Genomic DNA, 23,135 nt, shown 5'->3' with positions numbered 1-23,135 from the left:
CGGAGATGCAGAACTTAACAGTATTGATACTTCTTTCCTACTGCCTCTCAAGTGTGTTTTTCATACTGCTCTTCTACCCTTGGTGATGGAAACAGAGCAAAACTTCCACACTGAAAGTCTCACTGCAGCCAAAGTGGATCATAAAGCTGAGGCAAGCCTTCCCTTCTCTTAGGTTGTCTTTTCACAAGCAGAATCACCAGTAAAGTTCAGCTGAGGCAAAGTTGCTTTTTGTATTAAATCCAGGTTGTCTTTAGGCCTGTTCTATCTAGATTTGAAAACTGTGAAATGTTCAGCATAGTGTGGCTGTCTGGGCCAAAGCAAATAAAGGTGTGATTGAAAATTGTGAAACACATGTTCATCTGAATGTATGAACATGAATATATATCTATGTGTTTCACGTCTATATTTATGAAAAATATTGCATTATTTTCTGCAGGAAAAATTTGAAAATTGTTTACAAACCAATGCTTGCTCTGTAAGCGTTCTTTCTTCCACAAGCTCGAATGATCTCTATGTTGTGTTTACACTGTGAAGACTGAATGTGCCAAAAATGTGGCTGCAGTTCCTGCCCTGAAGATGTCTGTTGGGAACAACCAGACGGAAACAGTTGCTACATGAGCAGAGTGAATCAGGCCAGTGGATGTCAAATTATTTGTCTCTTCAGGTGGTTTACCTATCAATTATTGGTGTGGGTTTTGTTTTGTTTTGGTTTTTTCTTCAACTTTTATGTGTTGTGTGGAGCCAGCTGCTGAAGTACTGCTTGTACAGTCAGCAGTAATCAGGAGTTTGCTCATCAGCCTGGAGTGTCCTGGACAACCTAGTCACTTGTTAGGGTGAAAGAGCAGTGGGCAGAGTTTAGCTAGCAAAGATCCGGTATGTCTCCAGTGCTGGCAGCGTTGGAGGGTTCAAACTGGGCCTGTGGGGTGGATTTGGCAAAGGTGTACTATCGGCATGAATCTGCCGTCCGTGAATAACCAGAACTGAAATCTGCTGTGTGTGTATCATAGTTCTGTAATGAGCCAATTGCTGTTCTGAGGGTCTCACTGCCCTTGCTTGTGAGAAGGATGGTGACAGGCTGAGCAAGTGTGTTCATCTCCCAGCACTGGGTGAGAATTTGGCTTTTATTTGGGGATGGGAGTGCTCATTAAAAGACCCACAGTGTATCTGTTTCCTTTCTCTCCATTCTGCAGTGATTAAATTGACTGAGAGTAGGACGGAGCTGTGCTCAGCCCTGGCTGGAACACATGGAAGCCACTCATGCTTTCTGTAGTCTGTTAGGTATGTTCTTGCAGTGGCAGTCCCAGCTTTGCTAACATTATTTGACTTCTGCACTTGGAAGCTGCAGCAGCTCTTTGCCTTTATTGGTACATGATCAGGTTTGAGTTGCAAGTCCAAGGTACCTCTTAGTGAGCCAACAGCTGGTGATTTAGCTCAAAGGACAGGGCACCTGTAAGAGTCAGGCAGCAATGTCTAAAACGTAAGACATTACAGAATCAAACCTGACCTAAAAGGAAATGACAGCTCATAGCTTTTGTAAGCTGAAGTCTCTTCATTCCTGGCAGCTCAGAATCAGAATCTGTATAGCAGTTTGAGCCCTGACAGTGTCATTTGGAAATGCAATAGTGTGACATAACATATACCTTTCTGCATGAGTGCCCTCGGAGAGGGCAGGACCTCTGTTATCACCTCCTACCCTACCCAAGCACTGAGAAATGTTCTCCTGCATGTTGTACTCCTCTCGTGTTAGTCGCTGCTCATCTTCTGCAATGATTCTTCATCAACAAACAGGTTGGTCCTCTAGCTAAACGTATGTGCTAATGACACACAAATTGATATGGTAATTCAGGTGTTAGCTTTTAAATGGAAGTCCCCTCCCAAGTAAGTTTTCAAATCTAGCAATAAACAGGAATTCCTCAATTTTCTGCACCCCATTGACAGCATGATTTCCTCTGATGGAAATCGTCTGAAGGATGCAGTCCGGCATATTTGTTACATTAGAGGTGCAGACAGGTTATAATACAGCCAAAATCATAGAGCTAGAATCTCTTGGCTGTGTTGCTATCAGAGAGTGACAGCGGATGGCACAGAGAAACAGCTTTCATGCTCCATTAGGCATGTGAAGTGGGGAAAATAGAAAGTTTGGAGGAGGGGGAAAAGCCAGATACAGTCATCTTTGTCTTTTCTTTAACATGGCCTTCCCTACTAGAACTATTGAGAGACATTATTGGTATTGATCTTGTGTAAATTCAGATAACAGAAAGAGCTAGTCCCTCATTCTGAGTCACTGCACTCCACAGTGGAAGAAGTCTGAACTTCTTGCCGTTGCTGTCGGCTGCCTTACTTTGCCCCTAGAGTGGGGGGCTTGATACGGAAGTTGAATTTGGAAGTGCTTTATCAGATGGTGGTGGCTGCTCCTGAGCTGGTGAAAACTGGCAGCAGAGCTGGCAAAGCCCCCCGTGAGAGGAATTGTCGTTCTGAGTTTCAGCCTGTTTCAGTGGCAGCTTAGTCATCTAAACAGAACTTGCTGTGCAAACATTCTGCCTACACCAAATTCTCAAACTTTAAAAGTTACTCCTATTTTAGATGCTTTAGCAAGATGGTCACTAACATCCATTTATCTCCATTGTAATGCAAGTGATTTCTTGAAATGTGTATAGTGAGGACACTATTATATAAGTGTGTGCTTATTTTGAAGAGTCTGCAAATAATTGTGGTTGGTGATAGGTGTGTGCTGACAGCTGTAATATCTGCCTGAGCAACTAGTACAGTCTGCGATAACTGGAAATGCCACTTAGGGACACTTCCTTTGTGCTGCTCCATGCATTGATACCTCAAATATGGAAATTTTAAAGCAAATTTCACAAAACTGCTTTTTGACAAGAAACTAATGCAGGTCTTGTAATGACCTGTCGTAATATTTGCTTGCAAAGACACAGTTTCTGTCTGCTTAAAAAATAAGACTGTTAATATGTCCTACCAAGTGGGAAGCAGAGGCCTAGTATTTTATTAAAAGAAAATGAGGCTCTTGAAAGGCTTCTCTTTCATGGGTTTGGGGTGCAGCATTACAAATGTGTGCCGCCTTTGTTTATGCCTATTAACCATTGGCAGCTGGTAGGGCATAGACTGTACGTGGTGATGGAGATAAAACCTGAGGACTGAAGCATCTTAGTCAAACTGGTGTACCTTGTTTTAATGCTTACTTGAGGCATCTATAAATTCCAGAGGAGAAGAGGAAAGAGTTTGTGCTTACCGTTACTTTCTTCCAGTTGGCCTCGAGGAGAGCATCCTAGGTACTTGCAGTAGTAAGTACAGATAAAAAGGCTAGAAAGGATGCTTATGTAATCTGTTGTCAGATCATTCTAAAACTTCTTAGGATGGGAAGAAGGTGACAAAAATGTGTCTCCGGCTTTCTGAATTAATCTAGCAGAAGTGGTTTGTGTCCTTACTTTTTGCAAATAGCTTTGAAAAGATGCAATTGTTACATATGATTCTTGCCAGTACAGGTGTCCAGCTTTAAGCATTTATAAAGCATTTCTGGTAATGCAGGCAGTTGGCATGCTCTGGAAAGAGTAAATCCTCTGAGAATAATAGAACTATTAAAAGTAGACAGAGGAAAACCAGCTTAGGGACCTTGCTCAATTAATACACTTCCTCTCGAGTGACTGCTTGGTGCTATTCTCTTGGCTTTTTAGGCAGCCTTTGGTCTGACATTCATAAGCCTGGCTCAGTGCCGGTCCCCTCGCTGTCTGCTTCTCCATTAGCCCTTCCTGCTCATCAGACAGGTGTAACAAGGGTGTCAGTACAGAACGGGAATGGGTTTGGGTAGTTTTCTTCTGGTTTTTGTGTTGTTTTTTTTTTTTTTTTTTTCATTTCTAGCTCGCTTGCTCGCACCTTGCAAGTTCTTGATAGTAGTCAGCTTTACCTTCCGAAAGCTAAATATTCCTCAGGATGGCAAAGTTGCTCAGGCTGGCAGCTCCCTGCCCTGTTCCTGTCTATGCTGAGCAGCCGTGGTTACTGCCCCCATGGGTGCCCTGTGCTTCCCCCAGCTGGCCCTTCCCCACGTTCCTGCTGCTGCCCAGAGAGAAGGCAAGGTGGCAGCTGCTCTGGTGTCACGTCAAATGCATCTCCAGTGTCCGAATCACAGAATCACAGAATGTTAGGGGTTGGAAGGGACCTCTGAAAATCATCTAGTCCAACCTCCCACTCTGCTAAAGACCTTGCAGAGATGGGGCAAGGGCAGTAAAGGTATTCAAAAGAACTCACCATTTGGCGTGATCTTAATAGCTAATATGTTTCTTCAGTGGATTGAGAGAACTTTTAAAGATCTCTCATTTTCAGACATAATAAGCTGTAAATTACTTCTGAATTGAAAGTTTTATGACTTGTGAATTGAAGATTTGCTGTTGGCCATACTTAACTAGAAGTACTGAGACACAGACTTGTTTAAGCTGGTAAACATAGCTGCTGCCTCACCAACTGGTGACATTATTTCCTTCTGGATATTCCCTGTTGGCTTGCAAATCACTGCCAAAGTATATAGAGTGACTCACCTCTTGTAGTGCTTCCAAGATGGAAATTCTTGAGTCTAAGCTTGGAGGTGACAATAAGTAATATTTTTCACTTGTTAGGTTAGGGGTTGGGGTGAGCCCAAAGGTATGTAACTCACCAGCTAGCAACTGCCTTTTGTTTATCGAGTGGATTTTTGTGGGGCTGGCTCTCCATTTGGGAAACTTGCTCAGACGATCCTGTAGTTTTAGGGAGGTTTTTGTGTTGCACTTCTGCAGAAAGCTCCCATTGTGAAGGAGCTTGGGCTGACTCTGCACAACGTGACGAGTTCTCCTACGCAGCACCCTCCCACAGCCTGTCAAACCAACAGTGCAGTGCTGGCTCTGCGCGTAGCAGCGATGAGAGCGCTGGGAGCTATTGGCTAACATGATTATAAAGCTAGGAGTCTCCTCCTCGCTTCCTGTGGGCTGTGTAACACAAGAGCAAGACTTTTTAATTAACACAACAATCTTAAGCAAATAAAAGAGCAGAGCTCAGCTAAAACAGTTTCCCCAGCTGTTTGGGCAAGCAGGTGATGTGAAATCTGATGTGTTAACTTTACATTGGCCTTTGACTGATCTGACATGAGAGGCATAAAACCAGACAGGATGGTGGTGCTTTCCCAGAAGAAATGTGTGATTTTCCCTTCCATTGACTGGCTTTTTGATATCTATGAAGCCTAGTTGGTCTTGAATGTCTCACTCTTTCAGCATAGTTCAGGTACTGAGGATCAGGATTTTCCAGATTTCTTAGACAAGCAGGTGATTCATAGCCACACAGCCTTTTCTTTTTTTTCCCCATTTTATTCCCTAAGCTTTCAGTACTGTATCTGTGTATTGAAAAGTGGAGACTAAAGGTTCGAGGTGATTCCTTTAAACTAACCTGTCATTTTACTTGCCATGGCCAAAGGCCTGATTTGAACTATGAACTATGTGAAATTAACTATGTGAAATGAACTAGTACAGACAAAGGCAAGATGAGCTCTCTTGCGTAGAGTTTTAGTGCAGCGATCTGGATGTTAAATTGCACCCACCCAGAAGGAAGAACTAGAGCTGAGCAGATAAATGCGATCTGGATGGGTGAAGGGAAAAGAAGCCTGGAAAAAAATTTCTTACCTCTTTATTTTATTCTCACTGCAGCTCCCTGGATTAATGTGCTGCTAAGCCAAGGGCAGGTATCATTAACTTTGAAACCTGATTAACCTGTCTCCTTGGTGCTCTATCTGTCCCTCAGCATGGGAGGAAGCATTCAGGTCTTTTCAGTTTCTGAAGGAGGTGTCCTGCATTGATGCTGTGCCTCCGAGTGCTGTACAGAACGCAAAGGTTCTGCACTTTCATTCTTGGCTGCCTTTAAATGTGTCCGTCAGGCTTAGCATAAGCACAAAGCAAACTTCTTTTTTAATCCCCAGAGTGAGTTGTTGGTTCTTAATGTTGATCTCTACACTGCAGCCACAGAACTTTGTGGAGTTGGTAGACTTAAAATAAGTTATTTCATTAGTTAGTGTGTTAATGACTACATGTTAAAATGCAGCACAGTTTAGCGCTGAATGTTTGTATCCTGCCTAAGAGCATGCTAGAAAGAACACATTGATGACGTCAACCTGTGAGACAGTGGTTTTGTTTTATATAACTGTTTGTCTTCACTTTTCATGTTCTTGGAACAGTTTTTTGTTGAAGATAGACTGCATCATCAAATAAAAATTTTTGTCTGGGTCACCATTTGGCTCCTGTTGTGGGAATTTAATATGGATTTAGTAATAGTGCCTGATCCTATTATTAAAGATCTTGCCAATTCCTGATGCTGTCTAGCAATTTAAGAGAGTGAGGTGGGGAAAGATGCAGAAAAGGAACATGGGGCTTTTGTCTAAAGAAATGGGAGGGTTTTTTAATTCATTCTAGTTTCATATCGAGGGGTGAAGATGCAAGCTGGCCGCTCACAGTAGTACCCCAGGAGGGACTGAAGTTCTTGCAGTGAGAGGCAAGAAGTAAGAAGCCCAGGTTACTGGGCTGAGACACAGGTTGTATCGAAGCTTGTCCAAGTCAGCTCAGCAAGCACTTGCGTTTTGTACTGGGAGGCTGCTTCTGTTGAAAGCATTCTTGGAAACAAGCTATGCAGTGTAATGAAAATAAGTCCTAATGTACCGCATCTGTTCTTTCCTGCCTTTGAACTGTGCAAATCCCTCCTCCTTCCCTTAAGGCGGCTGGGCTTTGCGTAACCTCTGATGTATTCTCCAGGTTTTTGGCTTAGACATTCTAATGGAAGCTTAGTCCCTCGTGAACAGTAATTTTTTATTTTTAGCACTTCAGGATCCACAGATGAAAAGTGCTCTGTGTAATTAGCCCTCTTGTGTGGCATGCTTTTCTTTAAGGTGACTTTTCTGGAACTCTACAATGGTAGTAAATCAGTCAGTGCACATTAAGGAGTTGGACGGCTGTGGCCTGGACACAACTTAATTTTTCCAGGCATAGGAAAAACCCATGTCCCAGCATAGTCCACTGAAAGCGGGGATGAGGCTGTGAGTGCTGTATGTACTTTTGGGTATGTGTCTGCCCCTGCCACCCAACAATGTCACTTAACAAGCAAACCTCTAGTGACTCAGTGTTATCTCCTGTGTAACAGGAAGACTGAGATCATGAAGGGAATTACCAGTGGCAGGAATACCAGACATACCCCAGCATGGCACTGGGAACCTCTGCTCTCTTTGCAGTGACAGGAGGTTGCTGTTAACGGAGATGAGGAGTTAACTTGAGCAGCATCTCTATTTAGCACCTCTGGAAGTAGCTGTGCCTGTTGAGCTGTGGGCAGCAGTGCCAGCAGTGCCGTCAGAGATGGGCTGCTACTACTGGCAGAGCTACGCTTTCATTCATCAACACTTGTATGGGTAGAAGCTGGAGGTCTGTACAGCGGTGTTTAGTATAATTTTGCTAATGAAATACATGGAGTAGTTTGTGCTCCCCAGGAGGCATATCAGTGCTCTCATCTGCCAACACTGATGTTCATTAAGTAGACAAAATGCTTATATGAGTCCTGAATTAGGCTTAGTAAATAAAGGAAAAGTTTTCTTATATTTGAGCCAGTAAATGTCAGTTTCACTTGCCATGTGTCATGTTTTGTTCTGATATCGTGGCACCTGATCTAATTCTTTAATTTCTGAATAATCACTTCCTGTCTGCCACTCCCTTGTTTGTATCATGTGCTCACAGGAAAAAACACTTTTTTAAAGGAAAAAGTACACCAGCCACGAGCATAACATGCTCATGTAATGATGGGGTGTCTCACAAGTTGTTTGAAGAAAGAAGGCATTTTTTTTAAGTGGTGTAAACATTGGTGGTTTAGTTTGGTTTTGTTTGTTGGGGTTTTTTTTAGCCTGTTTGTATTTTCAATATTGCAGATAAATGCTTGACATTCTAGGAAAAGAGAAGCTTCACAGTCCAGTTTCTGATCATCTGAGGGCTGGACCCCTCAAGCCCACAGGTTCTGCTAATTTCCGCAGCTCTTGGAGAGTCCTCTCCAGGGCAGAGTTTTCCCAGGCTACAGGCTTTAATTACTTTGTGTATCCTGTTGGCCAATGGAGCCCATGCCAGTGATGGGGAAAGGAAGACAGCATTATAGAAATAATGTTGGGGAAGTCACTTAACCAATAACTCTACACAGCTGATCCTTCTGCCAGAATCGCCGTGATCCTTTAAGCTGCTTTTAAGTAAACCATGCAGTTTTTAGTGACAGAAGGGATGGAAGTTAAGTGCCTCTTTTTTTTTTCTGGTGTGGGCCAGGAAAGACTATTGTTAGTGTCATGTTAAAAGTAACAAATTAATTTTGCTCTCAGCTGGAGAAGCCACGGTAGTTGCATATTAGGCAAGGCTTTGTTTCTGTTTTGAAGGAAAGTGGTGAGGACAGTGCTCTGACCCTCTTGCTTCATGCTGTTACAACTGCTAAGGAAGCAAGGTGGTAACATACTCAGCCTGGACGAGAGAAGGCTCTGGTGAGACCTTGTAGTGGCCTTCCAGTATCTAAAGGAGGCTGCAAGAAAGCTGGGGAGAGGCTGCTTACAAGGGCATGTAGCAATAGGACGAGGGGCAATAGTTTTAAACTAGAGCAGGACAGATTTAGATTAGACATTAGGAAAAATTTCTTTACAATGAGGGTGGTGAAACACTGGAACATGTTGCCCAGGGAGGTGGTGGAGGCTCCATCCATGGAGTCATTCAAGGTGAGGCTGGATGGGCCTCTGAGCAACCTCATCTAAAGATGTTCCTGCTCACTGCAGGGTGGTTGGACTAGATTGACTTTTAAAGGTCCCTTCCAGCCCAACACATTCTGTCATTCTATGAACATGCTGCTGTAGCCCAGGGAAGTGTCACCATTACAGCAGAGTTTATGAGTGCTGTGTGGTAATGACATTAACAGTTTTAATCTTTAAATATCCACTGTTGTGCTGCAAAAAAAACCCCACCAAGGTGTACTGTGGAGCTTCTCCCTCCACCAAGATGACTAGCATGTGCTTGGCTCTGTAGGGAGGACATGCACGGGGCAAAATCCAACAGGCAGCCTTTCTTGGACTGACTTTTTTCAGCCCTTCCTTGGCCTGTGGGCAGGGGCTGGGAGCATACCCGTTGGGGGCAGCCATGTGTTAGGGATGGGGTCAGCATTTTGTTCCTCAAGTGGGGAGTTCTTCCCAGCCACTATCTGTAGGGCAGATCAGCTGTGCAACTGCCTGGCACAGGGTCAGACCTCCAGAGGAGCGATTGAGCTCTCAAGAAATACTCCATTTGCTTGTGCCCTTGTGTTTAATCAGGAAAAATCTTATTTTGCTCTCTACAGGCAGCTTTTACTACTTTGCCACCTGTCATCAGGAAAGCAGGCTTCCTGGATTGCTTTGTGCATATTATTTGTGAGGTGAACAGCATCCTCCAAAGCGGGAAGGGTGCCGAAGGGGTGACTTGGAGAAGTCAGGTGTTACAGACACAATTTGAACTGTAGTTAGATTTGGCTCTTTACCTCTTCTACATTAGAAAACAGACCATTAAATAGATTTGTATAAAACATGTTTGCTGCTCTTCTGCTTTGTACCAGCAGTGTTTTGAGGTTCCTTGTCTCTTGCCACTTGAGGGGCCCTTGTTTTTGCTTTGCTTCTTGGTGCTTGTTTTCGGTCCCATCGTTCCCATGTCCGAAGCACAGGGTTGCACTGGCCATACTCCCTTGGTGCGGTTAGAAAACAGACCATTAAATAGATTTGTATAAAACATGTTTGCTGCTCTTCTGCTTTGTACCAGCAGTGTTTTGAGGTTCCTTGTCTCTTGCCACTTGAGGGGCCCTTGTTTTTGCTTTGCTTCTTGGTGCTTGTTTTCGGTCCCATCGTTCCCATGTCCGAAGCACAGGGTTGCACTGGCCATACTCCCTTGGTGCAGAGGATAACTGGCTCCGACTTGCTTCTTCCCGAGCTCGGTGCCGCTCCTTCTCCTCCCACCTTCAGGCTTGCTCCTGCCCGTCCTGGCCTGCTCCAGCCTGGGCAGCAGGGGCCTGGAAAACATGTCTGTGCTGGGACAGTGCCATCAGGATGCGGGAGATAAACCGGGTGGGATTCCAGCAGGTCCCCTCATCCCACCAGGCAGGAGGGTCTCCCGGGGCATCAGTGGAGGTGGAGGGGAATGCCTGCCAGCGCCATGGGGCCCGGGGCAACCGGGGCAGAGGCTGCGTGGGGCTGACAAGAGGGTTCAGCTGCACGGAGTCCTGTGCAGGAGGGGTGTTTGTCTTGTGACTAATCTGATTCCAGCCAGAAAAGTTTGGGAGACTCCCAGAGGTCGTGACTTGAAAGGCAAGTGTTGTAATTAATTTCTTATGCCACACTTGTTTTGAAACCTTTTTAATTCCATGATAAGAGGCAGATTCTGGACTTTGTTTACAATCTGATGGCTTGGAGGCAGGAACCAGAAAAGTGCTTTGTAAAGCACTGTAAATGTTTTTTCTCTCCCTCCCCCCCATTGCAGGATGTATGTGGTATTATCACACCACAGCAGTGAAGCTATAAAAACATGACTGCATCCTTTTTTTTTGAAGAGAGAAAATACATCCTAGAATAATTCTGACTGCGTAAAAACACATCTTTCTCTGAGAAGACAGAGGCAGGTGGCAGCTTTTTAGAATAATCCAGGGTAAAGTGTGGAAGAGACCACCATTTATCTTTCTGAGATTTAAATTTGCATTAAATATGAACTTCTGCACAGTTTGAGGATGTTTGGGGTTCTTTTTACTTCTACTGGGAATTTAGAAGTAGGAGCAAAAAGAGGAGCTTCCTAGCTTGCCTGTCTGAACTAGCTTTGGATGAATAAGGTGTTACTCAGCAAAAGAATGCATGAGAAAGAATTACTTCAGAACAGAAAACAGTCTTTCTTGGTGTAGTACCCTTGTATCTCACAGATTTAATGTTTGCAATAACTGAATGTCCACATTGTCACCTTTGAATACATTTCTACCACTTCCAGCTCTGGGCTATCTTTTACCTCCCAATAGAAAAACCGCTTGCATGCTGCAGAAATGTGATTAGCAGTTACCTGAACACAGGAAAACAGCTGATTCTTAATCACCATCAGTTTTGCTTTTAGCTGGGGAGGGAGAATCACTCCAGACTGGAGGGGAGGAGAGCACCCAGCAGAGTAGGCAAGGGTAAGTGGCAGAAAGCAGCAGGAGAGAGTGTGAAATACCACGTTAGATACAGGGTCACTTCGGTCAGACACAGGCTGTATTAGCCTTCCCGGAGTGGTTCACCTCTGCTGGCTGCTGAGCAGAGCCCTGAAATGGCCCTTGATGCTGACAACGTTACTTCTGAAAAGAGGAAAAGCTCTGGTTTAATATCAGGGTCTGTAGGATGATGGTTCTGATTTGATTTAGTACTGCAGCTCTTCAAAACCTTTTCATCTGAGCTATGGCTGTGTAAATACCGTAGTACAAATTTTATTTTGTACTGCCTGATGTTGTGCTGCCTTTTCAAGCTTCATGTGTGGCTTCTTCCAAGACTGTTATGAGATAAAAACTTTTGTTTCTCATCAGAGGTATGAAATTTGTATTCTGAATGAATATGATCCTGTGGTAATTTTTTTTTTCCATTACTTGTCATGTTTTTCCAAATGCTGCTGCTATGAGAAACAGAATATTCTCCCAAATTTGCTTTTTGGTTCCATCTGTCAACTCTGTTTACTTTTCTTACCTCCTACACTTCAGACTTGTGCAAAAAGTAGCTACTCTACTGTTTAATATTTACAGAATACTTGATAAAATTTACTGCTTTTCTGTGTCATTAATAAGTTTTTTACTGTATCTGCAGTGCACAGTAAAATTAATTATAGTTTGAGCTCTCATTTTGTTTTGCTTTACACAGCACATACACATTTTCTTTTGGAAAGAGGAGATTCACTTTTTGCCTGTATGGAGAGCAAATGGTGCTCCCCTCAATTGCCTTACCTTCTGTGTGAGTAGAAGAGTGTCTTTGCAGGTCAGAAATGGAGTAGGTGAAATAAATCATTAAAAGGTTGCTTTTAAATAACTTTAAATGTTAAAATTTATAATGATGACTTACTGAAGAGATTACACGTAATTATAGGTTGGACAGTGGTGCCTTTTGGGGGTGATTTTTTTTTTTTTCCTGTAAACACCTTTGAATTGGATTGATAGTCGTCCCATTCTGATACCATCAGCTGAGTGAATACAATTCTTGATGGCTGCTGGGAGTAGTTGGGTGCATGGTGATAAACTTCATTTGTCCAACTCGGGAACAGCAGGAGAGCAGCTCACAGGTGGTGCTATTACTCTTTGTGTGCATAACTGAGCCATTACTGCTGCTGGGTGTCTGCTGAGCACTGTCTGGCCTGGGAAACCGTTTCACCACTGAAGCCTCCATGACAGTGTCTGCGACCTTGGAATGAACATAATAATGACTGATGGCCAAGATGTGCAAGAGAACATGACTTTCCCCCACTGACCCCCTGCAGGAAAAGGCAAATATTAAGTAATACTTAAAAAAAAAAAACCCACACCAAAAAACAGCAACAAAGTCAAAACTCAAACCCCACAATTTTGTTATGCTGCACTAATATAACATTGCCATGATGTGATCTGTGGAAGGAAACAAGGGGAGAAGGACTGATTCTGTCATGTTTTAGAGTAGAAGTCATATGAAACTCAGAGGAAGAAGACCCTGACAACCCTAGTAAATACAGTCCTAATGAACACTGTAGGCAACTTCATCTGTGAAGTTTGAAGTCTGATCGCTGATCTTTGGGCTAGTTTGGGGAGCTGGGTTTGTATAGTTCTGAGAGCAAGGATAACTTTGGGAGGTACAGGCCTGGGTGCTTGCTTAGATTTGGTAACACCTTTCTCCTCCAAAGGCCTCACTTTCTATAGGGCAAACTTGCAGGTTGAGCTACAGCTTCTGCTCCTTTGGAACAGTGCAGCGAGTCAAAAATAAAGGGCCTTCTGCTGAGAAGGAAAGAGGTTCAGCAAGGGAACAGTGGCCTCTGATGACAAGCAGTGAGAAGTGCAGGAGGCCACACCAGCGATGTAGGCTGAATTCCCAAGGGATTGTCTCCATCCTCAAGGCAAGAGGCCTAATAATGTTTCTTATGCGTGTCTGACACTGTAAAGAGAACCTGAGCCTAATGCAATTATAGGTTTGCTTGCTGTAACATGCTAAGCCAAGGAACAAAACAACATTCACTTTTTTGAAAGAGCATAGGATCTTTTAAGTTTATGAGCATATTGGGAGTAGACACACATTTCTGTTTCTTAGAATTTAATCCTAACCTAGTAATGAATACTTCCTAAGTAGGAAGACAAATTTATCTTGTTAATACTGAATTAACTATAGAAGGAAGGCTGTCTTTTGCAAAACTGCAGTTTACTAGACTTAGTAGAGGCTGGACTAGATAGAATAGGATGATGTTCTCAAATTTTCTAGTGCAGCTATTTGGTGAAATTTCTTTTCAAAATTATGTCATTGAGTTTACAGACTGCAAACAAGTGTTTGGAAGGCTTTGATTTAGAAACTAAAGGACTGAGATTAAGGATATCAAAGACAAGATGTGCTCTCGCTGGTTTGAATTGTCCCTTTTATCTTGTTTGTGCTTCAAAAGCCCTGTTGAATTTTGTAGCTGAACTATTAACACTTAGGTAGTCTTCTAAACGTTCATGAGATTGTGTCCGATTCCTTGTGATACACTGATGTGTGTAGGGGGAGAGAGACCAACAAGTCTGTGCATGTGTGGGATACATTACTTGACTTTCGATGGAGTAGCAGCTACAACTACTTTACCTATGGTCTGATTTTCCATTTGGTTCACCCAAAGGTTGCTGGCGGCAGTGGCAGCTGGATTTTTTAATATTCCTGTAAAACACAATACAATGTTCACATTCAGCTAACTTTGTTTTTCCTCCGTTAAATACTCTTCGATGAGTGATAATTGGCACTGGACCTCCCCCCCAAGCCATAGTTCGCTTCGTGTCTGTTTCCTCCTAAGTCCCTTTGCCTGTGGTCAGCCTTAGAGGTCACAAGTGAGAGACTGCCAGCTTATTTGTTGTCTGATGGCTTTCACAAATGCTTCTGGTCTTGATCTTTCTGAGAAAACACACACTGAATGTGATTTGTGCCAAACATGGACAGTGTTTTGTAGCTGGGACATGGCAAGGTAGAAGGGTTAAACAAGACACGTTCCTTTGAAACGGTTTTATGACTGCTGCTAATTTGAATGCCCAGTAATAGAGATCTGTTGGATGGAGGGGTTACCCTTCGCTATTAATGACTCATTGGCACCCTTCCCAAGCTGCCTGAAGTGCTGCTCTCCCTAGTGGAAGTAATTTTGTCTTTGAAGTACTTTCCAGAGCTGTCAACTAATGTTCCACAGTTCCCAGAGGAAATAATAAGCCATGAGTGCATGTACACTGAAAATGTAGAGTCTGAAATGAACTGTTCCTATAGGAGCCTGGCAGTCTACTTCTCTGTGGAATTCAGCTTGTTTATACAATCTTATCTGGCTAAGCTTTGGTATTTCATCTGGCAGGCAGTTCCTATGAAAAGCAGCTGTCCAAGCAGTGGGAGTGGTGCTCCTGGTGTTTTTTTCAGAAGGTCTATAATTTCTTGTTTCATGTAAATTAAAGAAATACAATACTCTTTTGGCTACAACTAGATGCTCTAAGCAGTTTTCCTTTCCTTATAAATAGCCCTTTAAGTATGCTCTACTGTTATGTGCTGTATGACTTAATGATGGGATTCATGATGCCTACCAGGAAGGGATAATGTGTTCTGTAAAGTCACAGGGTGACCACTACAGCATTTTTAGAAGAGTACCCCAAAGATGCTGCTATCGATAACTTTCCAGATGTGTTTGGTTTATTTTTTTGGGGTTGTTGTTTCTTAAATAATATTCTGATAGTGAAAGTGAAAGCCTCCTTTAATGGGTTTTACTGTTGCTGGACAAGTGAAGGTAGCTCCACCAGTTTAAAAGCAAACAAAAAAGATGAAGCCACCACCACTGTTGTCAAGAAGGTGAGCACAGGTGTATCTATGCATGAAGAGATCTGTAGCATATATCTTATCTAATAGAAAGTTTCTCATGACTAAGCAGATATTGACAACTGTTATTAAAAAACAAAGAGAAAAACAGGAAAAAAGGACATATTAACAGAAATGTTGAAGCCAAAATACTCATTGACAAATAACAAAATGCTTCTTAAAATGTACATAAAACTGAAGTTTTTGGGGAAAAGAGTTGCAGTAGTGCTCAGTGTCTGCAGAAGTGTTTGAGATATTTTTTTTGTGTCACTTTGGGTTGCATTTTCAAGTAGGAGAGAACTGGAAACCTGAGGAGTCCTTCTCCACCTATGGTAAATGTTCTTCTTCACCTTTTTACAGGAACAATATTTTCAGTAGGAAGCAAATTATGGGCACAAGTAAAACTGCGGTGCAGGTCTTGCAAAGTTTAGTCGTTATCCAGGATTATCTGTCCAGACTGTAGTACATCTTTGTTTGAAAGCACTACGTCTTGTACATGAAATTAGTCCATGTAATCTGCCCCATTCTAAGAAGCAGGGCTCATATTCAGCACCTGAAAGACTAATCCTCCCTCTGTCACCTGCATGTGATGTTACATTCCAGCCTCATTCAAGGTGTAGGAAAACATGACACCCTCTAAAATACAAGTTTTTAAGCACCGTTAAGATGTGCCACTTGATGGCACCTCTCCTGCCAGCATGCATTTAGATTTCTGTAGACTTCTTGCTCTGCAAAAGGAGAATTTGGTATCACAATAAATGAGACATGAAAAATGAGCTCTGTTTGGTTCCATATGGTATATACTGGTCTTCACTGAGACCTGGCATTAGTTGAAGTGGGATTCCTGCTTGAAATCCTATATGGTGAGAAATTCAAAACCTAACAAGAAGTTGCTGACCTTCATTAAAAGTGTGTCACTGTAAATTATGCAGTGATATACTTTTCATTTTAGTCTGACACATGCCACCTGAGCAGTGTATTACTGTAAATAGGTAATACGCCACTGTGAGACCACCCTATAGATGATTAAAGTGATATTGGCTGGCTTCTCCCAGTTCCCTCGTGAGGAAGGATATGTTTCATTTTGTGAGACTTTATGCTGCCACACCAACAGCTTTTGTGAAACCTCAGTAGTGATACTTTGCTTTATTCCTGCAGCAAGAGTAGTGGCTCTAAATAGCATCAGGAGGTAGCTGTTTAGTTCAGTTGTGGCTTAAAAAAAATTATTTTATTATAAGGTGATGTCGCAAGCAAGTGGAACTGCTAGTGAGCAGGTCATCTTGAAAACAAGTGATGTAATAATCCCTCTACTGTCAAGGAGCATGTGTATTCGGTACTTGAACATTTTCTAGAAAATAGATATAATTGGTATTTTTTCTTAAAAGCTCTCTAAATTAGCTCTCATTTTCCCACCTTATAATAGGTGGGAAATACTTCATATTTCTCATATGTCATCCTGTTTAGGGTCAGAGTTGGAAATTAATGCTTGACATTGTTTTAAAGACAAAAAGTAATAATAATCTAGTCATCATCAGGACATAGGTGTCTTTTTTTTTAATGTGCTCCAGCCTTGAAACACTAAATCCAAGAACAGTCAGTGATCCAACACTGAAAGTAGCCTGTATCACTTGCAATGTAATCCCTGCTTCTGCCTGTTTCATGTTTGGAGGAAAAAGATAGCATTTTTGTGGTAAGCTGGGCTTTTTGTTATTAAAGTAGGTGGTTATTTTGAAGCTGCTCAGAGGTTAGGAATGCTGGCAATCATCTGGGGAGACAGATTAGTGGGCTGAGCACAGGTGAGGGGGTCACAGGCACAAATCAACCACTTCTGTTGTGCCATCGCTCTGGTGGTGCTTCAGCCAAAGGAAGCTGCTTCAGAAAGTGTGAGGAAGACCATCGTACTTCCCCTGTGACAATAGTACTCGATCATCACGAACTTGCATGTTGTGAGAATTAACTCCCTGGGTTGTTTTTAATTTAAGGGCAAGAAAACAATCTTGTCGACAAACATCCCCAGAATTGTTTGGTAAAGCTTTTGCAAGTCTGTGCAGTAAAGTAATTCAGTATTGAAATACTAACATAGAGAGGGAGAGAACAGTTACCTGGGTGCTTTTGGGGAATAGATGGATAACTAGGACATATGTTTCATTTTCCCACAATGTAATAAACTGCACTCGCCGACCTAATTTTCTGAGCTTTTAAGGGATACGGCTTTTGCTTTGAGTTTGGTTTGCCAGTATTGCAAAGAGATGGTCTTAAATGCATAAAGCCATGTGTAATTTTAAGTGCCGTGTTAAACTGAAATTTTAGGATAAATGTTGTCTTAGACTTTAAGGTACAGCGCTACTATTTTACAGCACTGTATTTCAAGTGAAGAAGAATTTTGATTCTAAATCTGAATCCTCAAGTCGCTTTCATAGAGCTGTCACAGAAACTTACCAGTGAATTTTAAGGGTGAGAGGATTGCAGTGTTTGAGACAGTAGTGGTGAAAGATGTCTTTTGTGGGTCCATGCTTCACAAGGGAAAAATATTTGTTGCCAACCTTCAAAATCATCCCTCAAAACTTAAAGTCTAGATGAATGTAAATGGTGATCCTGCTGATGGAAATAAAAAAGGAATAATACATGACTTTGGCTGCCACAGGTGGACTGTGCATTTGAGAGAGTAGACACTGCACTGCCTCCGCTCACCAGATGAATGTAGGAAGGTGCCATCTCCACACAGTCACTGTCTTGGCTGTGAATACACTTCTAGGAACCCGTTGGGAGCTTCTTGTGTTTGTGTGATTTTAAGGACTTCCAGTCCTGTGCCTCACTAGTTTAAATAACTGCCCGTGCAGTTGGTGCAGCTCTGACAGCCTGAGGAGAGAGGAGCATGAAGTTAAACATCACAGACTTGAGGAGTATCTTTATTTCACAGAAGCTTTTCTTTCAGAATGACCTTGTGATGTTCTCAGTGTTAGTATAACCAATGTAAATAAGTTATAGGAGAATGCAGAATAGTTTTTCTTAAGTCTTCAAATGACTTTTTCCAGCTGAAAGGTCTATGTAGGATCACAGAGTAATTTAGGCTGGGAAGGACCTCGGGAGGCCAGCTAATCCCACACCCAGCTCCGAACAGGCTGTTAGATCAGGTTGCTGCTTAGTAGTTTAATTGTTAGAGTCCTTTGAGTCACTTAATTGAAATCTGACAATAAAAGCACCTTGAAAGCTGACTTGAAAATGAGACCTTGCAAAAATGAAAAAATGATGTTATAAGCTTGTTTTTACTAACGCTCTTGCCCCCCCCCCCAACCTTTATCAAGTAGAGGTATTGTCATACTTCCTCAGATATCACTATGCAAGGTTAATTTGTTGGAGAGAAAATATTCTTAGTGGCAGTTCTAGAATTGTACTTTAGTATTTTACTGCTCATCTTCAACAGTAGAATAAACTGAAGGTTTAACCATTAGCATGCTTAAACTCCCGGTGAAATAATTTTCCAGCTAGTGCATGCTTAATGTTTAAATACACACAGTGTTTTTAACGTGAGATGTAGTGACGCACTAACAACTTCATGGCTAAGTATTTTTTACGCAAAGCACAGTATGAGCTTCTTGTACGGAATAGCTTGTCATATTACTTGCCTGATTTAAAGTCGATCACTTTGCATGTACCGTTGAGATACTGCTGAAGAGACAAAAATATTTAAACAATTCCTTTAGTAGTAGACCTTGGAAAGGCTGCTTTTCCTCTCAAGGGCAGGACTGTGTGTGTGAGTCCATGTCTGTTCTGTGATCCTTAGCATATGGACTGGCAGCAGAGCGATTTCTTTCTCCTTGCTTCTCTTGCTTACTGGATCACTTGCTTATACAGAACTTTCTGGGTATTTGACACTTTTTATTGCTGCATATTCAGTCGAAATTAAGTAAAATATTCCAAAGAGAAAAGTACTGTACCGAGATATGCATGTTAACATAAATCCCTTACTAAAAAAGGCTAGGCTAAAACTGCATACCTAACTACTCTCTCACACTCTGCTTTAATGTTTGTACCTAAGGTCTGCTATCAGTTAAGGCTGTGTACTGAATATTAAAACACCCCCGATTCAGACTTTAGGTTAGGAATGTGTGTACACTCCTTGCCTACTTGAGGTGTATGTTGTAAAATTACAATGCGACTCTGAAAATACAATCTCACATCTAAGATGGTGTATCAGGTCTGCAGCTGCAAGTAATTGCATTCTGCACAGCAGACAACAGGAGTTGAGAATCAAAATACTTTTTCCCTGAAAATATGGCAGAAATATGGGTAGTCATTGAAAACAGTTCATTCTTTCTGAATGATGTGCTGACAAACATAAAATGAAACCAGGGTTAGAGCAAGCGTGAGAATTTACTTGATTTTTTTTTTCCTTAGTATTAAGAGTGTTGCTTCACTGAATCAGATTTAAGAGGAAAATGTCCTGTAGATTGAATTACTCTCTGTTTGATTAATACATTGGTACTGTTTCTGTTTCAGATGAAGTGGACTACAGTAATTTCGGGACCAACACGCTATCAAGGAAGAAGAAGGCCCTGGTGACACTCCGCAATGACAACCTCCGCCGACGTCCTCATATTAACATTAGCATGCCGCATGATTTTAGACCGGTGTCTTCCATAATCGATGTGGACATTCTTCCTGAAACCCACAGGAGAGTGAGGCTGTATCGACATGGGTGTGAGAAACCCTTAGGATTTTATATTCGCGATGGCACCAGTGTCAGGGTTACTCCTCACGGACTAGAAAAAGTACCCGGTATCTTCATCTCTCGTATGGTTCCCGGAGGCTTAGCAGAGAGCACAGGCTTGCTGGCTGTGAATGATGAAGTCCTGGAAGTTAATGGCATCGAAGTAGCAGGAAAGACTCTCGACCAGGTCACAGACATGATGATTGCCAACAGCCATAATCTTATTATCACGGTCAAGCCAGCAAACCAGAGGAACAATATTATTCGAAGCAGCAGGATGTCTGGTAGCTCCGGCCAGTCTACAGACAGCACTGCGAGTCACCATAGCTTGCCCACATCCCACGTGCTGCAGAACTTCCACCCTGATGAAATGGAGAGTGACGAAGAGGCTGACATTGTCATCGAGGGCGGTCTGGAGCCACAGCACATTCCTAAATTGCACAGCCTTACTTCCAGTAGCCTCTCTCGAATCAATGGCAGCAGCCTTAGTCACAGACTTCAAAGGGACCTGGTGCTCAACAACAACTCTGGCCGAGAAAACAACGGCAACATCCACAAATTGCTCAGTTCCTTAAAAACTGATCCCCGACACAGTCTGGTTATCCCCAGAGGAGGTATCGAGGAGGACGGAACAGTTATTACGCTTTAGTAGCAATTCCTGCAACTCTCCTTTCAGTCTTAAGTGCCAATTGGGACAAATTGACTCTTGCAACATGTTATGCACGAAACAGAGAGCTGATATTCTCATAGACCTCATGGGTGCAGAAAATTGTTGCTTTCTAGGAAATGTGGCATCTGGAGTTAGACATAAAACTGTCATGCACTGCAAAATCTGTCAGGGGAAAGCCAGTCTAAAATCTGGTCTATGTCCCAGCCCAAAAGTGAGAACACAAATTTGATTTAGTTGGTATGAATCTCAGCAGTCTTGCAGGTTACCAATGGCAGTGCTACATACTTGGGTTTGAATGCATGAGTGGATGTATTTATACATGCATGTATATGAATTAGGTTTTAATAGTAACAGACATGTCTATTTGAAGTGGCATCTGATTTTCTTCTAATACCAGTTTAAAGAGAGTGCTTCATAATAGCCATCCGATCTTCTACCGTTACACACAGACCTTCCACTAACTTGTTTACACCATATTTGCAACCTTATGTCTAATCCAGACACGCTCTATAAAAGTAGCAGTTTCCTACTCTGGTGGTAACAACGTTAGGGAGACGCTGCAAATACATTTTCCAAATAAAACTATATGCATGGGTTTTTTAATGCCTAAGGAGGCGATGTTGGAGGGTGTTGCTATTATTGTCGTGAGATGAGCACCACCCGCTGGTCAGAGGCAGCACAGGCGTGTGCTGCATGGGGAGAGAAAAACATGACAATAAGGGCTTTAAAACTAGGTTCAGCACCGTTATGTGTAAATGTATTCTTTTTTTCAATATTTATTAGATAATAATACCTCTTTTTCCCCATCATCTCTGCTTTTTCAATATCATGGTTCATGTGAATTTTAGAGATGCAGGCAAAAAGGCAACATAAGAGTGTGCTAGGACTGTCCCCTTCACCTCAGAGCTGACAGAAGTCCTTGCTGTACCTTAGCGGTGACCTAAATCTCCAAGGTCTTTCCTTACAAAAGATTGGCTGATTGCTGTACAGAGAAGGAATGCTGACTCACTGTCAGACTTAGCATAGAATAGTTCTGTTGGGTTTGGACTTTCCTAGTAATAAAGCTTAAACGTCTACACGGGATTTTTGAAAACTTAAAATATATTGAATGTTTGCAGTGGTGAGATGTCATGACTGGAGGCTGGCTAAGGGGTAGCCAACAACTGTTGAATCGATAACTGTCTGCTTCCGGAAATGCCATGAATTTACAAAAGTGGTCTAATCTAAAATATTTTGTTATATCTTGATCAGTGTAAGGAACAAAATATAAATGTTTTACAATGTATTTTTCTACTTTTAGCTTGTGTCATTTTCTTTTTGTTTTTAACTTTGTAGTACATTAAAGTTTTTTATATGGTGGAATAGACATTTCTTAAATATTGTATGGACATGAAAGTTCAGAAGTCTTGGTTTGAAAAAAATTACATTCCGTTTTGGAATCTGTAGTGGCTGGACAAAGGATGTGCGGACTAATTCATTGTCACTAATGTAGAATACCTGTGGAACAACCAGTCTTCTGCTCATTGTTAAATATGTTTGGGACATTGAACTTAGTTTATTTCTTTTAGATGTGCTTTAAAGGTTTATTTTAAAATTCTTTCTCTTACTCTAATTAAACCTCTTCTAAGTGTCACAGCAGTTAGAGAGCTGTACTTATTTTTCCCAGCACAGTAAGAGTAGAACATTGATCCTGTTCATCTTAAAACTGTGTTTGTACTTTACCAAAGGTTTTCATTTTAAAAAGAAAAAAAATCTGATTATTGGTGCAGTAAAAAAACTAAATAGCTGGATGTGCTTTGGTCAGTCAGACCATCTTATCAGGAAAATCTTGTTACACCTTAAATAAGACTACTTTTATGAATTAAGTGGATTTGTCTGGCTGAAGTTACTAATTTTACCTTATTTAACTGATGAAAATGTGACCTGTCTGCAATAAAATGTGCACTGTCTTACTTCTACAATATATCCTTACCCCTGTGTTCAATCATGTCTTTCTGTGTAAGCATCTCCCTTCCCTGCGGAAACAAGAGACCTGGTTGCAATGACTCTTGAAATACTCTGTGATTCTAGTGCTGCTTTTTCTCTGTACCAGGGACAGACTTTGAGGAAGCTGATGAGGCCTTCTACAGGCACCTAACAGCAGCCTCTCAATCACAGGCCCTGGTTCTCATGGGGATTTTAACTACTCAGATATTTGCTGGAAGACCTACACAGCCAGCCGTCCTCAGTCCAGGAGGTTCCTCCAGTGCATCGATGATAATTTCTTGATGAAAATGGTGGATGAACTGACCAGGAGAGGAGCACTGCTGGATCTTGTGCTCACTAACAAGGAGGGTCTGGCTGAAGCAGTGGAGGTTGAGGGCAGCCTTGCTGCAGTGACCATGAGATGGTGGAGTTCAGGATCTTGTGTGGTAGGAACAGAATACCAAGCAAGATCGCAACCCTGGACTTCAGCAGGGCCAACTTTGGCCTTTTCAAGCAATTACAGAATCACAGAATGTCAGGGGTTGAAAGGCACCTCAAAAGATCTAGTCCAACCCCCCTGCCAGAGCAGGATCACCTACAGTAGGTCACACAGGAACGCGACCAGACGAGTTTTTTTGCTAGGGGAAATCCCATGGGACAGTGTACTAGAAGATAAAGGGGCCCAAGAGAGTTGGTCAGTATTC

At 42.2% G+C, this 23,135-nt stretch overlaps 1 protein-coding gene across 1 annotated transcript in view; it reads left to right on the top strand.

Moving 5' to 3' along the window:
* Positions 1–20,445, top strand: part of PARD6G (par-6 family cell polarity regulator gamma) — a gene marked incomplete at its 5' end in the record, with an annotated part of 51,527 nt that extends 31,082 nt beyond the window's left edge. The window contains one exon of the mRNA XM_009873099.1: positions 19,586–20,445. Within this exon, the coding sequence (XP_009871401.1) occupies positions 19,586–20,445 (860 nt within the window). The remainder of the gene's footprint in view (positions 1–19,585) is intronic.
* Between the last annotated feature and the right edge of the window lie 2,690 nt (positions 20,446–23,135).

Source organism: Apaloderma vittatum, unplaced genomic scaffold (genome assembly GCF_000703405.1).
Source record: "Apaloderma vittatum isolate BGI_N311 unplaced genomic scaffold, ASM70340v1 scaffold19247, whole genome shotgun sequence".
Classification (NCBI taxonomy): Eukaryota; Metazoa; Chordata; class Aves; order Trogoniformes; family Trogonidae; genus Apaloderma; species Apaloderma vittatum.
Note: the sequence above shows the minus strand (reverse complement) of the source record. Positions and strands in the feature narration are given on the sequence as shown.